This window comes from Ananas comosus, linkage group 8 (genome assembly GCF_001540865.1).
Source record: "Ananas comosus cultivar F153 linkage group 8, ASM154086v1, whole genome shotgun sequence".
Taxonomy (NCBI): Eukaryota; Viridiplantae; Streptophyta; class Magnoliopsida; order Poales; family Bromeliaceae; genus Ananas; species Ananas comosus.
This window is the reverse complement of record NC_033628.1, coordinates 13,775,756-13,793,438: the sequence shown is the minus strand read 5'-3', so window position 1 is coordinate 13,793,438 and position 17,683 is coordinate 13,775,756. Positions and strand designations below refer to the sequence as shown.

Sequence of the window (17,683 nt, the reverse complement as noted above, 5' to 3'; positions counted from 1 at the left end):
GCTAGGAAACACAGAATTAGATGTTGCGTTAAATGCATGCATTTTTGTCCCCTTGCTAGAAATGATGTACCGAAAAGTAAGTACTCGTATTGATTGCTACAATCAACTCCGGTTTGGTCTGACTCTGATTTGAACCACCATCTCCTCGCACCCCGAGGACGATTATTTAATTTGGTAGCTCTTTGAACTTTACTGCATTACAAATAGCTTGAAAGTTGAGAAGATCTAGAGAGCTTAACAGATGATCGACAAAAACCACGTGCGTTACTAGTTTCCTCGTACTAACTAACCAGGATGATACAGATCCTCCTACAGCTGGCTTGTACTATGAACTCTCTTAAATAGGACGTTTTTCTGTTTAATCAAAAAAAAAAGAAAAAAGAAAAAAAGATATAGATCGACAAATTTAAGTAGGACAACATCTCGTTTAAACTTAACTAGTGGGAAGACCAGATTGGGAGCTTCCGACAGCATGAATGACCGGAGCTAAGCTAGAAACCATTCAAACAGCAGTACACGTGACGTGATGATTCTTACTAAATGAAACCAAGTTCTCAAATATATAATATGTACAGGCGAAGAAGCGCGCGATATTTCATCTCCAATCACTCTCTTAAATTTAGGCAGTTCAATATATCTACACCTTACTGATCTGCTGCAGCAACATTTCTTACGAGGAACATATATATATATATATATACACATAACTCAACCTAATTTCGCCGACGCGCTAACTCTGCGGCGGCCGTTCGCGGCCCCCTCCATCTTAGACTTTGCGGATATGGCATTGCGTCCGACAATCGGCGTGGTGGGCCACGCGCCGACGCTGACTGCCATGTCCTTGAGATGCTGAAGCCCTTGGAGGGTATCGATGACGGCCGACATGCGCGGGCGGTCCTTGGGGGTCGGGCTAATGCACTGGAGGGCCAGAGAGGCGACCTCTCGGGCCCCCTTGACGGAGTAATGGCCCGCGAGCTTCGGGTCCATGATGCAGCGAAGTTTTCGGCTGCTGGTCAAGTAAGGTCGGGCCCAATCCACAAGCTTCTCTTCACTCTTTCCTCGACTCTTGTCCATGGCCCTTCTTCCTGTAAGCAGTTCAAGAAGCACCACTCCGTAGCCGTAGACATCGCTCCTCGTTGTTAGATGCCCTGTTTGGAAATCAATATCAAACACCTGTTACCGCCGAGTTGGTTGCCATGCATATATAACATGTGCACGTCGAGAGAGACTAGTGTAACCATCAGATTGTAAACGAACGGCATCATTACCGGTCATGACGTATTCCGGTGCGGCATAACCATGGGTTCCCATCACCCGGGTAGTAACATGAGTGTCCTCCCCTTCAGGCCCCATCTTCGCGAGCCCGAAATCCGAGAGCTTCGCGGTGAAGTCCTGTTGGAAGTTATTATAATGATAATCAGCTGGAAGGAAGAAGGGAGAAGGAAGAGAAGCTATGTATTAATCCTTTCGGAAACAATATAATATCGGATCAAACTAATAACTGAATGATTGATGGAATAGTGTTGATTAATGAAGCTAACAGAGTCAAGGAGGATGTTGGAGGTTTTGAAATCGCGGTATATAACGGGCTTCTCCGCGCCGTGCAAGAAGGCGAGACCCTTTGCGGCTCCAACTGCGATCTTCAGCCTCGTTCCCCACGACAACGCCGTCGATATCCCTTGAAAGCATCAAGGAAATTAACAAATCCACCAAAATTTATTAATTAGAATAATATTTCACTAAAAACTGAAGAGTTGTTATTAATTAAGTTAATTATTAGAGTTTAATGTACGTACTCCGGAAGAGATGGTTCTCGAGGCTGCCACGTGGCATGAATTCGTAGACGAGGAGGCGCTCCTCGTCCTCGCAGCAGTAGCCGATCAGCTTCACCAAGTGCGGGTGCCTGAACTGTCCCAGGAGTATCACCTCCGCCTGCGCACTCAATTTAATTGCCACCGCCGATGGTGTTTACAAGTTTGGTTTTGAAATTAAATAAGAGCTAAAATAAATAAATAGTTTAATTACTCAACTCAAGCTAGTCTGCAGAATTATAATTAGCTAATTAGGGGGTCAAACCAGAATTAGACCCTGCTGTTTTGAGGACCCTCGACTGCTATTATTATTAAAAGCTGGGGTGGACTATAATTTGCACGACGTATTCTATCATATAATTTCTCGCTGTACGTAAAGTATTTTGACTCGCAAATGCCAAATGGGCCGTAAATATTATTTTGAGAAAAAAATGGGCCTTTGTGTAGTCTTTAACTGGTCAAATGGGACGCATATAAACCACTGGCTACTCATGGGCCAAGTTGGGGCCCAAGTTCGATCGTCATGATTCCCTAAGCCTGTGTCACGTTTAATTAAATAAATATCTAAATCCAATTACTAATTAAATACGTTACTTAATTAGTTAACATGCAAGCATACATACATGTACCCTCCCATACCCAAAAAAAAAAAAGAAAAGAAAAGAAAGAAAGAAAGCATGCATATATATATATATATATATATATATATATATATATACACACACACACTAGCTAGAGCCTAGAGCGAAAATTATTAGGAAAGCGGGAGATGTGGGTGTATATCAGTATATAGGTACGTACCAGCCACTCCCTGTGGCCCTGGAGGCCCTCGATGTCCAAGAGCTTGACGGCGACGGCCTGCGCCTTCAGCCCGGGCCGCATCTTCTCGTCGATGTATCCTTTATGCACCGTCCCGAACCCTCCCTCCCCGAGGAGGTAGTTGCTCGAGAAGTCGTGCGTGATGGCGCGAAGCTCGCACAGCTGGAACGCGTACAGCCCCGCCCCGATCCCATAGCCGGCGGCCGCCGCCGCCGATAAATCCTCGTTGAAGCGAGCTGACGACGAGCTGCTCAGCTCGGCCGACGGCGACATCAGCCGGCGGAACGACGTCAGCTCCGCTACTTTCTTCGAGAACTCCGATCGGGTCGGGCGGCAGCGGCTCAGGTTGCCGATGACCGCCACCTGCCCGTCGTCGACCGTGCAGCACTTGGCGGCGATCATCGGCCTCCACGGTCTCGGCATGGTTTTCGCGAATTCGCAAGAAGAGGAATTAATATAATGAATGGTCAGGGAAGAATACTACTTCCTAGCTACTTTGAATTATTATTGGGGATTGGAGGCGGGGGTTTAAGAATTAAGAGTCACGCATGGTATGTGGTGTATGTTCTATGGTGCTTACTATATACGAGGGCTAACCATTCCATTAACATTCCTCTAACTGCTCTAACCACTCTCCCACAACAATGCTCCTTTCCACTTTTTCGTTTTTTTTTAATGATTGTCTCGTCTTATATGGCTCTCGCGTTCTTTGTGAGATAAGATGTACGTATCACGAACTGCCACGGTGGAGATATCGTTGTAGGTGAAAATAACATCATATAGCTAGGTTTGAACGGGTCCTAATTGCATTGGTTAATTAAAGGCTTAGCCCATACAAACTCATGTGCGTAAAGTTAATGTAGGCCGGGCCCTAATAATATAAACGTGCCGCACAATTTGCTGGTTTTGTTTCTTTGGGTTAGCTTGGTTATCTTTTACAATTTTAGAAACGCTCCCAACACTAAAATTAGAAGGAGAGATTTCAAATCGTAGTTTCTGTTCGGAACTCTATTTTGATTTTTCGCCATTATTGAAGCATTTATGTTGAACACATCAGCTTTAGGTTTTTTTTTTTTTTAAATAGAAAAGCAGTTTTAAAAAATAGAATTAAGCAGTTTGCCTGCATAGCTCAGTCAGTATGTTATTTTAAGGGGGATTGCTAACTAGCTAGGAGAATATATATATATATATATATATATATATATATATATATATATATATATATATATATAGGAAATTATATATACTAGGTGTCACACACTACAGTGGTTAGCCGATCGAAGCATTGCATGAAGTGGACAAGCAATACTAGCTAGCTAGTGTCCATCCACTGTTGCTATCCTTAGCTAACCATTTTGACCCCCTGGAGTGGTTGGGGATGGGCGTGACGTGGCACTCGCCCTAATCCTCTAAACTCCATCGTGGGCTTAATTAGAACTAACTAACTAATTAACTAATAGCACCCACCCTATTAGAGACTTTTGCTATAGAGTTCACGATTCCATTGCATTATTATCCCTTGACAAATAACTATGATATCAAATAGACCAGGGGAGTATATTAATTGGAAAGCTAATTGTAAGGGCCATGCGTCGTCCAAAGCCACGGCGTCACATTTGAACGAAGCCTTTGTTGTTTTGCTGGAAATGACATATTCTTTTGGAGTGGTGCAGGACTTTCCCGTTCTTCAATTCCTTTGTTTCTTATTCTCGATTCTTTGGGCGACACAGTGGGTCCAATTTGCCGAAACTGAAACTCGGAGCTAGCTTAAGTTCGTGTGATTAATTGTCTGTGTTTAGGGGTGCTACTGCCGCTTAAATTGGCTTTGGGTTTAAATAATCTAATCTTGATTGTTCACTAAGTTAGTCCGGTTTTCTGGCACCCAATATTATAACTATTTCTGAATTATTTTTTAGGATATCAGTCATAAGCGTTTTTATTCTTAAGATATTTTGAATTTAATTTCTATGTTATCGGTTATGTTTCTGAGACATTTCTATGGCCGAAATATTCACTTAGGCAAGAATAGGGCTTTCATGCCAATGTGAACTTGTCATGGCGATAATCAGCCTTGACCTCAAACTGTTTGACCGCTGTAAGGTCGTATTTTTGCTGTCATAGTCTCCTAATTTTCTAATAGATCAATTTCTCGCTCTCATCAAAGCTTTGCCCTGCAAGTAACTAATTGCTAAGCCCTGATTCATTCAATGGTAAGTTCCTGCTTAGGCTTAGACCACACGGAGTTAATCATGGCTTTTTGCATGAAATAAGTGGTAAAAAAATAAACAAGAACGATTTGTGATTGTCGCTGAAGTAGAAACAATTTGATTCGCCCCTAAATTAAAAAACGGCCTTGTGCTTGTCGGGAGAACATCTTAATTTGGTAGAAGATACAGAGTCTCCCTTTTCATTATATCTGCGTGTTTTTGGTTGTAATCTATTTTCTACAGTTAACGCCCATTTTTTTTCAGATAGAAAACTATTCTACAATCGAAGACGCATAGCCACAATTGAAAACGCATAGGCCTCGCGATGCTTCTTCGAAAGACGAAAACAGAGGGATAATAAGGAAGTATATGCTTGTATAAATATTAATCCTCAAACCTCTTCCGCAGAGAGAACAGAGACATATTAGTAATTAAACATGCATGTTTTTACATTACGTGTACGCGCGTGCTGTGTCAAAATAAAACAAAAAAAGGGGAGAAAACACTGTCAATCCATTTTTCTTTCTTCAGAGAGCAACTCATCGATCACCGAAGCATCGATCCTCGCCGATGCCTGCTTTACCCACTCCATCACCTTCTCCGCCTCCCGACTCGCCTTCGCCTCCTCTTTCTGCGCCTTCTTCAGCATTCTCTGCTGTTCTTTCAAAGAAAATGTACGATAATCCGTAAGAATCTCTTCGTTGCTCTTCTCCTGATCATCTGCTTCTGTGTCCAGCCTCAAATCGCCGATCACATCACTCTTATCTTTCTTTTTAGTTCTCGACTCAGAAGAACAACCGAAGCAGCAGATCATTGTCAATTGTCAAATTTCAAAGAAGGATGAGGACAAGAGAGAGAGGGGGAGAGACAGAGAGATTTGAGAATGCCAAGTTCTTTGCAATGGTATTGATTAGGCGAGCGGTCGCTTTCCGCTAAGGTTGAATTTGGAAAAGCAAGGAAAGTAAAAGTTTTATTTAAGAATCTTATCATAATGGAGAAAAGTATATTTCTTTTAAGCCGCTTTACTATTGTAATTACATAATGACATGTCAAATAAAGAAAAAGAAGATACATCAAAGTACTCAAGTAATTCTAAATGCGTGCCATGTTAACACTTAAAATGATACTTCGCGATATTTTTTGTTATGTGGATTGTTAGCTTAATTTACTACCATTTTTAGGACCTATTTCTTGTTTTAATACTCCAAAGCTGCTTGAAAATAATTTTTTTAAAAATCAGCTTTTGAAGATATGGTCCTTCGGGAAAAGGAACGCACGCCGTGACTCTAATATATAGCACCAAATTAAAGAAGGAAGTAAATATTGTATCGCTTCTCAAATCCATTCACTCGTATGGAAAGAAATCATTTAAATAGCTATAGGTAAGAAGTATAATTAAGCATATTTGTCGTCACATATAGTATATTATGTATGTGCATGATACGAAAACAGTCCCGAAACTGATATAAGAGGATACGAAGGATACTATCACAATGATGTTGTTAATTTTTCTTTTTTGAGAAAAAAATGATGTTAATTTTTCATTACAGTAATTACTTTAAGAAGATTCGATTAACCATTATGTATTTCATAATCGGTGGTCGTTGGGCGCTACGTAGGCGTGGAATTAATGTGCGCCAATGTTTTTCATATATGCGTTGCTTCAATTTTAGTGCGATAGTATAATATTAGGTTCAGACTCAAGTTGGGTCTTGAGATCAAGTCCGGATGGATAATCAGGCCCAATCCCTGGGTGGCTCTGGTGTTGGTCGACCCATTTGACCAATTTTACCTAGCTAGCCCAATTGGGCTTAAATTGTTTAAAATAGCTCGTGTATCCATCCAGTGAACGAACCTTCGAAAAGGCCTAATCCTCCGGAATATATCACGTACCTACCCTTCTCTGCACAGTGACGAGTAGTGGGAAGATAAATCGCTCCCGAATAATATAATACGTATAATTGTTGGATCCAATCCAAATTATACTCTTAATGGACAAATGCTTGCAAATTAATTAACCATTATTGAATACGTCTTAAATTTCTCAATAGAAACGAAGCGATATTTATGAAACGCCACAGCCCCAGCAATTCAGGATTCATGCGAGCTAGGAACATTATGTATTCTTAGATAGGGCGAAATTATGATTGAAGGATGAAATTAATGATGTTCCTACATATTCCATGTATCTGTTGCCATGAATTTTAGAAACCAATGCGTTCGATTCGTTATGGATTCCTACGTACAAAGCCAAATCATTCTTCGACTTCACATTCTAATCAGTGATACTGGTACATACATTCATCCCTCCTTAATTAACTGATCCTGAATAAATATAGTATAGTATCCTCTCACCTTCTAATTCCATCGTGCATTCACACCATATATACACGCATGCATAAACCTCTTCGTATCCCTTCCCAAAACTACGTACATATATAAATAGTCCCCATCGCGCCACACCTCTCTCAACCAACATTAACACTAATAATAAATAATAAATATTTTTACTGTTTCTACGTACGTGGTACGTGACTTCATGGCGGCCTCCGCTTCATTTGCCGCACTGGACCTTCTCCTCCTCCTTTCTCTCTGTCTCATCGTGATATCCCTCAAACCAATGCCCACCAACGGCTTCGCCGTCGACCTCATACACCGCGACTCCTTGCGCTCTCCGCTCTACGACGCCTCCCTCTCCGCCCCCCAGCGATTGCGTGCCGCCGCGCGCCGCTCCCACGCGCGCGCCGAGCTCCTCAGCCGCACCTTGTCGCCGGCACGTGCGGCTACGGCGCCGTCCTCCGACAACGACGGCAGCAACAACGGGTCCATCGAGTCGGAGGTGGTGGCCAACAACTTCGAGTACCTCATGACCATCCACGTCGGCTCCCCGCCGAACAAAATCCTGGCCATTGCCGACACGGGCAGCGACCTCATCTGGACCAACTGCGATCCTTGCCAGCAGTGCTACCAGCAGGACGCTCCTCTCTTCGACCCCCGCAGCTCCTCCACCTACTCCGACCTCACGTGCGGCTCGTCCCCGTGCTCCCAGCTCCCCGCCACGGAATGCGGCGGCGTCGACCAGCAGTCGAGCGCATGCAAGTACGTGTACACGTACGGAGACGGATCCCACACGGTCGGAAACCTCGCGAGCGAGACGCTCACCTTCCAGACGGTCGGCGGGCGGCGCGTAAACTTTCCGAACGTCTCCTTCGGATGCTCGCACGAATCTCAAGGCACGTTCGACCGCCACTCGGCCGGGCTCGTCGGCCTCGGGGGCGGCCCGCTATCGCTCGTCTCCCAGCTGGGCCCCGCCATACAGCACAAGTTCTCCTACTGCTTGATCCCCTCGTACGCCGCCGCTGCGAACTCGTCCGCCAACTTGACGAGTCGACTGAGCTTCGGCGCCGGTGCCGTAGTCGACGGTAGAGACGCCGTATCTATGCCGCTCGTGGACGGCGAGGTTCAGACCTTCTACACCGTATCTCTCGACGGAATAAGCGTCGGCGGCGAGGATGTCGACGTGCAAGGCGGCGGCAGCGGCGACGGCAACATAATAGTCGACTCCGGGACGACGTTGACCTACCTCGTACCGGGCGTGCTGCGACCGTTGGAGGCGAAACTTAAACGGTCGATCCAGCTGCCGATTGTCAAGGATCCGGAGGGGCTGTTCGAGCTGTGCTTCGACATCTCAAACGCGGCGTCCGATTTCGAGTTCCCGGAGATTGCGTTGCGGTTCGGGGCTGCGGCGGTGGTGCTGAGCGCGTCGAACGCGTTCGTGCGTCAGGAGGATGGCGCGGCGTGCCTGGCGATGGCGACGGGGAGCGGCCTGTCGATTCTGGGAAACATAGCGCAGCAGAATTTCCACATCGGGTATGATCTGCAGGAGAGGAAGCTGTCGTTTGCTAAGACCGACTGTGCCACAACCTCAATCTAAGTTGGAAGGGTGGTGACCGACGGCTGACAACCGATCCGATTAATTTCTCATTAGAGTCTTAGCCTTTTATTTCATAGTCTGGTTGTTTTGAGATAGATATAAAAACATATGGTGCATATAATTTGTTCTTCTTGTTTTATGTTGTTTACCTGGTTAATATGACGTCTTAATTTCTATGTCACCTTTTCCCACGCCCGTGTTATTTAGTGCCCTGATCATGTCCTTTTTACTGGAATAATATGCATAACCGTTGTTTTTTAGTACTTCGTTTACTTCCTGATTTGGGCATCGCAGAGTGCGCTCAGCTTTTTTTTTTTTTTTTTTTTTTTTTTTTTTTTGCTGTTAAATACAAGATTCATATAGAAAACAGACGCCTACCATTGTTATTCAAATTAGTCCTACATAGTTGCAAGAGAAAAAGAAAAGGAAAAAAGGAGAGTAGATACCTTAAAGCTATATCAAAGTTTTTTATCCACTCCAACATGTTTAAAATGCTACATGCACAAAACTCAAGGTGAGATATAATGCACCTCAAAATCCAGAAGCTAGGAATATGAACATATTAAGCAGCACCACTTCACACAGCTTGTAGAAACACTTTTACATTGCCATTGTCTGGTCTTTCACTATTTCTTTACCGCCACTGACACAGGGAGAAGCACACAGAGACTGCCTTTCTTTGGGGAAATTAAAGCAATATGGCATTCCTGCTCTCAATCAAAAGGAAAAGGATAATGATACTAAGTAGACACGGGAAAACACATCCGAAACACAGCATGGCCGTTTAATCGCACCCCGCTTCACTTGGAGGTTTTTCCTTTGGATGCTTCGATGCATAATGATCCACAAGCTGTTTCTCATTTGCTAGTTGTACCTGTAAAATGTTTATGTTTAGTCAGCATGAACAACTTCGGAAAATTAAGAGAGAGGGAGAGAGTGAGAGAGCCCAAGCAAGTCATGTCTCGCACCATTTATGGGCAAATGCAATGGACAAATCGCAAGCATTTTAAGTTCAAGCGTTCGAAGCACTTTTGCCGTCAACAGAGTCTTAAAATGCAGTTAAACAAAATCCTAAAAAAGCTTGAGACAAATGCTCGAAAAACTTCCGCCCTCTGGTTTGATCACAGATTACAACCCATGCTTACGTCCACTATAGAATTCTCCACAAAATTATGGGATTAACAATTTTCCTAGATTTTTCTTTGTCCAACTTAAAAATGATTCAGGTAACTATTCAAGTGAAAAGAATATACTGATACCATACAAGAGCAAATCCTAGGTGAAACAAGAAGTTTGAAGCGGTGAATTCAACAAACTATTCATACAAATTCTGAGGCCCAGGTTTGATTGCCTATACTGTTATGACATAGTCGGTCTAAAACAGAAATAACTTGGATGAATTCCTTGCGTATGTAATCTTGTGTGATGACAATGTGGTGAAAGCATGTCAAGGTATATACCACGAAGTAGTATCTCATCGAGCCACCTTAGCGAATAAAAACTTCGTACTTCCACTCCCAAATTGGAATTGAAATTTGAAAAGAATTCGTGCATTTGAAAGATAATTTTGCTCGTAAGGGCTCAGAGCCAAAATAACTAGTAAAAGCTATATTTTGAGCAAAATATTTGTAATAACTAATCCGACGGAAATAATAACCGTAGAAAGGAACAACTTCGTGAAATTAAAACAAGCTAATATCTTTCCCCAAAAAATCTCAAACACCACCATCTTTCGTCAGAAAATTTTGCGAGCTTCCAATTTCTTAATTTCTTTTCTTCTAGAGTAAAAGGCAGTACTTATTTTGTTCTTGTTTTGTACGATCCAAGCCAATGCAATGTATTGATTAAAACATTTCTTCCTATGGAAGTATGAAAGACTCCCGTACATGCGCAATCTAATTGTGCCGACAACCAGGAAAAAGAGTTCACTCTCACCACGCAACCATCGGTGAAGTACATGATCTAACGTATTCAACCAAGCCTAGGTGCTAACAACCTTAGAACTCCATAGGTGACAATACCCTTCTTTGGTCAGTGGAATAGAGGAGGATAACACAATCCATAAAAGTTCGACATGAGCAAAGAAGTAAGTGAAAAGCAAGGGGAGCCAAAAACCGGTGATGACAGAGTGCAGAACCCGATGGTTAAAAGCCTTATGAATCCTTGATGTAAATCATAATCATTCTCCGCAACCATGAATACAACTTTCCCGTTTGTACCAACCAACCAACCAACCAACAAACAGTGTAAAACAGAGCAACATAATGAAACAAAGTCTCTACAGTTCAAACATTTTTTGAAAGAGAGACATTAAAACATTCAGAGGTATTAAAGAATTTTCATTTTCCATTACTCAAAAGTATAGCTTTGTAGGGAAGATCAAAAGTCGCCCTAACACTTTTTGCTCATTAGTTTGGTTTTGAGACATAATTTATGCGATATGCGTGCGAAATTGAGTAAGTTTGTGGGGATGGAAACCTCGCCCTTACAGAATTGAAGGGCCTAATAATTAGCGATCTTACACGGTGCTATGTTGAGCGGATGATGGCACATCAATTTTTCATCACGATGATAAATGCCATCAATTACGGTTCGAAGGCTAACTCGAAAAATTACAGATTGTTCTTTACAAGAGAACAAAAATTATAAGGTATGATTTAGTGAAGCGAAGAAACTTCAGGGAAACACACGCACAAAAATAAATTCGTTTCGCACTATATCCAATTAGGATCCGATCGGCACGGATTTCAGCAAAAAACTAAAATATGATCGGCTGCTTAGAATAGGGGGCCAAAAAAACAAAAAAAAAAGGACCAATATTCGGTGCGACTATTTATTTGGTGGAGAGAGATGGATTAGAAATGGAATTAGGGCTGAGAAAGTAAAAGAAGTGGGGCGGGAAGGGGGCAGGGCGGGTAGAGAGTAGAGACCAGAGAAGAGAAAGGGCACCTTGCAGATGGGGCAGCTGGATTTGAGGCCGACCTGGCGGGCCTCGAGCTGGGATCCCTTGGCCTTCTGATTCCTCTCCGCATTCCTCCGCTGCGCATCGATCTTCTGCTTCCCCCGCGTCATCCCTCCCTCCTCTATGATCTCCCTCTCCCTCCCTCTGCCTCTCTCTTCTCTTAACCCGCCAGATGTTTCCGCTCGTCTCGTCACACTCGGCGCCGGGTAGATAACGATATACCTACCTACGTACGTGTATATTACTTGTACGGCCCAAGCCAATCGGGATGATAAATTGTTATAATAGGACAAGGTAAAAATGTGCGGAGACCCCTCAATTACAGCTCATTATGGTACCGTTTGGTTGGGGAACTAGGGGGTGAATAAGGGGTTAATTCCCCCTAGTTCCCCAAACACAAATAGGCTAAGGTGGGAACAGATAACCCGCTAAGGTGGGAACAGCTGTTCCCACCTTAGCGGGTTATCCTTGGATAACCCGCTAACGGGTGGGAACAGCTGTTCCCACCCGAGGGTGGAATTAGAACTACGCCGCTGTTCCCCTCTTTTCTCTCTCTCCGATTTTTTCGATCCCCTTTCCTCTCCCTCTTTCCTCTTTCCTCCGGTTTACTGTGCGGCTTCGTTCTCGGCGATCTCCGTCCGTTCTTCGACAGATCTGGTGGCGCCGGACCTCGGACGGCTACCTCACCTTCCTCCTCGGCGCCATCTGTCTCTCCGAAGCCCTTGAACCCTTTTCCGCTTCCTCTTTCCTCCAGTTTACTGTGCGGCTTCGATCGGCGATCCTCGTCCCTTCTTCGACAGATCTGGTGCCACCGGAGCTCGGACTGCTACCTCATCTTCGTCCTCAGCGCCATCTGTCTCTCTGAAGCCGTTGATCCTTTTTCCGCTACCTCTTTCCTCCGGTTCACTGTGCGGCTTTGATCGGCTTTGATCGGCGACATATATGGTGCCACCGGAGCTCGGCCGGCTACCTCATCTGACTCCTCTGCACCGTGTGACTCTCCGAAGTCGTTGATCCCCTTTCCTAGCCCTCTTCCCTCCGCGATTTACTGTGCTTCGCAGATCGAGAAGATCCGCTTCCTCCTCCGCACCTCGTTGCCTCACCTCATCCGCGCGCGCCTTCGTCTTACTCCTCGGGTTGGCCGACGCCGGCGATCGGTATGATTTTGCGCCTATGGATGCGACCCTACACAAGAGATCTACTAGATCTAGTATTATATTACACAAAAAATCTTTTATCTGTGCTCTTTTCCCTCTCTGTATGCTTTTGTGGCTTTCGCTCGACGCCCGTCAGTAGCGCATATTCCGGTCTGTGGTCTAGCTTCTCTCCGGTCATCTGTAGCTATCCCCCTCCTCTCACTGCTTATTGCTACATCTGGGAGTGTCGTACCACTCGGTTATTCAGTCCCTAGCTCGATACCGCCGAGCCCTGCATGCAGATCTTGTAGATCTATTTATGCCCGAACCTTTTTTTTTCCACTTTGCATGTATTTAGTTTGCACGGCGACGCTGCTTGGTGTTGAACTCCCCTCTTTGTGCATCCCCTGTTCATTCTAAACCCGTGCTGCGATAAGGTTTGGTCTTACCAAAATTTCATTGCCCTAACATCCAAGTTTGCTCTAAGCTTTTGTATGATTAGAGGATATATAAGTTACTGCTATGCATACTAAAATTCTATCCATATCTGATTATCATATATGATGAGTTTATGCCGTCGGTAGAGAAGATAAACCTGTGGCAGCATGTATGTAAAATGATTATGTTGCTTTGTTTGCCGGAATGCATGATGTAGTTGGAATATGATTACAGTTGTTTAAATTTACATGAAGGATGCGAAAGATTGTATTGGCGATGATGACAGTTTTAAGTTGCATTAGATGGATGGCATGATTCTACAAATCAATGCACCCCCATGCTCCTTGAAAACCATTTTGAGCCACATGACCCAATATCACACCAAAAGATGCCGATTCTATCTCATTATACAATCTTTCAACTGCATCCTTTCATTATAATCAGTTTATAGTTGTCAACTGCCTTCACTTGTATTTCATTACAATAACTTTCAAAAACTTCAGTTTATTGAATAGTCGTCAATCTGTTTGGATAAAGTGGAACATAATATGCTTAGCTAGTGCAATTTATTCAGATTTTTCAGTATCTTAATGCTTTGTAACTGCTATTTTGTTATGTTTTCTGTTTGGTAGGCAATCGTATGTAATGTTTTCGCATCGTCTGTAATTATTCATACGTTATTTTTGTGACAGAAAGGTGGAAAATGTATGTAAAGTTAGGTATAACGTATGTTGTATAATTATTAGTATATTCTTATAAAGATTGGTAGAATAATTTATAAATTGTGTTATATCTGATACGATGTTTGAAATGCTTTGTAACTGCTATTTTGTTATGTTTTCTGTTTGGTAGGCAATCGTATGTAATGTTTTCGCATCGTCTGTAATTATTCATACGTTATTTTCGTTTTATACAGATGTATAAAATATATTTGTGTATATTAATCGTGTGTACTTTCGTTTGAGTAAATTATGTTAGGTTACGTTTGCTGTGAGGGTCTATTAATTGAAGATGATAAGGTATTGACCAGACATTATGATCACGCTTATAGCAGCGGAGCTACACTGAGGCTACACCGCCGTTTCGGCTTTAGGGGTTCCAGAAGAAGCAGTAGAAGTCCTCTGCCACCCAGTTCGAGAAGTCATTTTATAGATAGTCGAGGCACTACAGCTGCTTATTTCAACACATACTGTGTTGTACGGTATCGTTATTCTGTAACTTGAAATATTCCCTTACCTCAACGTTATAAATCTTAGAACTTTGCGAAGAAGTTATACGGCTTTCAGAAGAGATGATGTAAAGCATCAACTCGTACGGCTACTAATATGTTCAGAGCGCCTAACGCTACACACGCCGGTGCCCATAATGGGAGTTTAACTGATTATACTATAGAGAGAGGCGCTATACCACGTTCTTTAAAAAGTCATAATCGTATAGGTCTTAGATGGTTCATTATAAACGGACGCTTATATCAGCTTTTTACGTTCAAGCGTTTAAATTTATATTATAGTAAGTTTTCATTGTACATAATATTATAAACTTGTTCATTTATTGGCTTAATATGGAAGCCCTTATCATTTGGGAGGTGAAAGCGTACGGGTAGAATTATGAGAGTATAGTCGACGACTTGGAAGGGTAGGACATGTATGTTTATCTTTATATACTAGTTTCCTATGTCGTCGGTAGTATAAGACACTACATTTAGGAAACGCTGTGGATTTAGCACCAACGAACGAGAAAGCCTGTTGGTGTCCTTATACGCATGGCAGGTTACGTGGATAACGTAAGATGTTTAGTGGTTTCGAGTATAATATGTTAATTACGTTTTATATTTCATTGTATGTTCCGCCCTTTTATATAATCAATATGAGTTGGAACTTTCCTACCTTTAAGCCTAATAGGGATTAAGAACCTACATGACATCATATTGAGCCACCGTCCCAATGTATTAGTAGAAAGTCGTATTGTTAAGGCGCTTCTTGTAATAATTTTACAGCTGATTATCAAAGTGGTCTTACAACTTTTCAAAGACGGTCATGGGATAAACGTTGAGGTACCGGATGCGTCTTTTCTTTTTAACGATTGACAAGCAGTCGACAGTATAAAGAACACGATCAATAGTCGGGAGAAGGTTGTTCGAGTAGTGCTTCGCGTTACTTATATCACCAGCAGTAAGCTTTTACTAATATGGGAGCTAGTCCTACTGGTAAGTTTTATAGTGTTTACTTAACTACCGGTCACTTACCGGACCATGCTGTAACAGCGAAAACTCTACATAATGATATACAGTTCATAGGAACTAATTACTCGTGATGTTTATGAACGAGGGTTATTCGTAGGAGAAGCAGATTATAACAGTAGTATAACGAATAGTGTCCACTTCTTTTGTATCAACTTATATTACTGTAACACTCATGCCGACGTTTTTGTATTATAAATCATGGAGTCAATACTGTAGTACACTTTCTATTCGTAATGTATTATCATTTTAGTGCTGATTTAGCATGCTCATGTATTTCAGTTGTTGTTGTATTCTATTTACGTTGCTCATTACGTCCGTATAGCTTTATACAATGGTGACGTAGATTTCGGATGATGCTCATGTATCTCAGTTCATATTATTTTGTATGTACGTTTCTCTTTATCGTCGTAGTACTTTGTATGTTTGTTGACGCAGATTTGGCATGTGCTCATGTATCTCAAGATTTTTTGTATTCTCCTTCTCGTTTCTCATTAGGATTGTATTGGTTTGTATTTCAGTAGAGTTAGCATGGTGGTTGTCATTTCAGCAGAGGATGTTCAGACCTTTTATAACGAACATATACAATAAAACGCTACGTTGAACGGCCAGTTAGGTGTATGTACGTACGAGTAGGTCGTAGCAGTATTTGTAAACTGCTAAGAATAGGAGAAAATTGTGTAGTCGGCGACAGTATTACGCGAGTAGACAGTTCGGTCCATCTAATATCTAAGAACGGTACGTACAAAGCTACGATCCCTACCAACTAAGAAACCTCTAGACGTATACCGTTTGGAGAGCATGATTTAGACAAGAAACAAATGGGACGCGATGGTCGAGACGATGACCTAGTGACCAACAAAGTTAAAAAAACGCAGCAGGAGCTCTACTGCTACGAACAAAGACACCTCCTAACGATCCGACACCTCTTGCTCGGGAAAAGACCGGTCTCCTCAACGGTCTCGGTGATCGTAAAGGAGCATGTCATCATCCTAATGGTCAACCCGATCCTCTCGCACTCAATCATGGCGAAGACCCTAACCGTAATTCTCGTCTCGGCCTACTGGGACGAAGCTTTCCGCAACCAACTGCTAACTTACGTCTGTAAGAGAGAGGTTAATAGGGAAGTAGGAGTGGTCCTCTACTACTCCTTCTCGATAGATAGCATCCGCGACTCCGGTAAGAACAGCTCTTTGATATAGAAGGACATCGGCATCAGAAACGTCATTCTTTGAGTTACCGTAGTATCCGACCTTTACCAAATAGGGATGTGAAACGTATGCGGCCTAAGAGGACTTGTGTTAAATTCCGTTTATAATTATTTAATCATAATAAGGTTACATTATTCTTCTACTTTACGTTCAGCAATTTAACATGACGTTAATGACGTAGGGTCAGTGAAGCTAGTGGTCGGCACCCTTACAAGACCTGTCATAGGGTAGGGGTAGGTGAGAATAAACGTTCTGTCAACATGTTGTACTTGTAAGAGAAATCGTGAAAATCGGCTAAGAAATAAACCAGGGAACAGTTCCAGTATAACCAGGATAACAACTTTAGTCAATAATAAGATTAGGTGCGTTGCAAACACTTACTAGGTAACCACATCAAAGGATTTCGCACAAGAAGACAGTCATCTGATTCGTACCAACGTAGGTATGATAGCCAGGTTAAACCTCAAGCGAACGTTCTAACCAATACGTTAGACGATGATGGAAGGTGCACATGTAAAACCTTTACACACCAAAGTTTGTGGTGTGGAAAGAATACTCGTCTAACTCTACCTAAGAACGCTCCTCCGTAGACACCAAGTTCGTTTATCGTTAAGTAACGGCATGATAAGTACACCAAACTGTATTAAGACAAACAGGTGAAAGTGTTGCTCCTGTTATAGTATGTACGTAATGCCAGTTCTTCGATTATNATTGTAATTCATTATTTATTTAATTAATTTTTGTTACCTATTTTTAATTCCTTTCATACTTTATTCCTCTTATTCTATCTTATACATCCAAACACTATTTTTCTTATACCTGGTACAAATCTAATACTCAACCAAACACAAAAATACACTAGTTCTAGCTAGTTCCAACATTTATACCTATCCCTGGAACTAGCAGTTCTATCTTATACCCGAACC

The 17,683-nt window shown here is 42.5% G+C and overlaps 3 protein-coding genes across 3 annotated transcripts; 1 reads left to right on the top strand and 2 right to left on the bottom strand.

Moving 5' to 3' along the window:
* Positions 534-3,272, bottom strand: LOC109714152 (probable serine/threonine-protein kinase PBL15). The gene is made up of 5 exons (XM_020238613.1): positions 2,613-3,272; positions 1,797-1,932; positions 1,542-1,678; positions 1,269-1,392; positions 534-1,148 (listed from the first exon to the last, which is right to left on the bottom strand). The coding sequence occupies exons 1-5, from the start codon at positions 3,051-3,053 to the stop codon at positions 709-711; spliced, it is 1,278 nt and encodes a 425-aa protein (XP_020094202.1). The 5' UTR covers positions 3,054-3,272; the 3' UTR covers positions 534-708.
* LOC109714153 lies at positions 5,195-5,727 on the bottom strand. Its single transcript, XM_020238614.1, has one exon. It carries the CDS (start codon positions 5,649-5,651, stop codon positions 5,346-5,348), a length of 306 nt encoding a protein of 101 aa, XP_020094203.1. The 5' UTR covers positions 5,652-5,727; the 3' UTR covers positions 5,195-5,345.
* LOC109714151 (aspartic proteinase CDR1-like) lies at positions 7,092-9,077 on the top strand. The gene has a single exon (XM_020238612.1). It carries the CDS (start codon positions 7,377-7,379, stop codon positions 8,769-8,771), a length of 1,395 nt encoding a protein of 464 aa, XP_020094201.1. The 5' UTR covers positions 7,092-7,376; the 3' UTR covers positions 8,772-9,077.

Coding starts and splice junctions, on each gene's coding strand:
- LOC109714152 (XM_020238613.1), bottom strand. CDS start 3,053: ATGCCGAGACCGTGGAGGCCGATGATCGCCGCCAAGTGCTGCACGGTC. Junction 1,393..1,541: donor CCAACATCCTCCTTGACTCT/GTTAGCTTCATT, acceptor AACTTCCAACAG/GACTTCACCGCGAAGCTCTC. Junction 1,149..1,268: donor ACCGGAATACGTCATGACCG/GTAATGATGCCG, acceptor ATTTCCAAACAG/GGCATCTAACAACGAGGAGC.
- LOC109714151 (XM_020238612.1), top strand. CDS start 7,377: ATGGCGGCCTCCGCTTCATTTGCCGCACTGGACCTTCTCCTCCTCCTT.
- LOC109714153 (XM_020238614.1), bottom strand. CDS start 5,651: ATGATCTGCTGCTTCGGTTGTTCTTCTGAGTCGAGAACTAAAAAGAAA.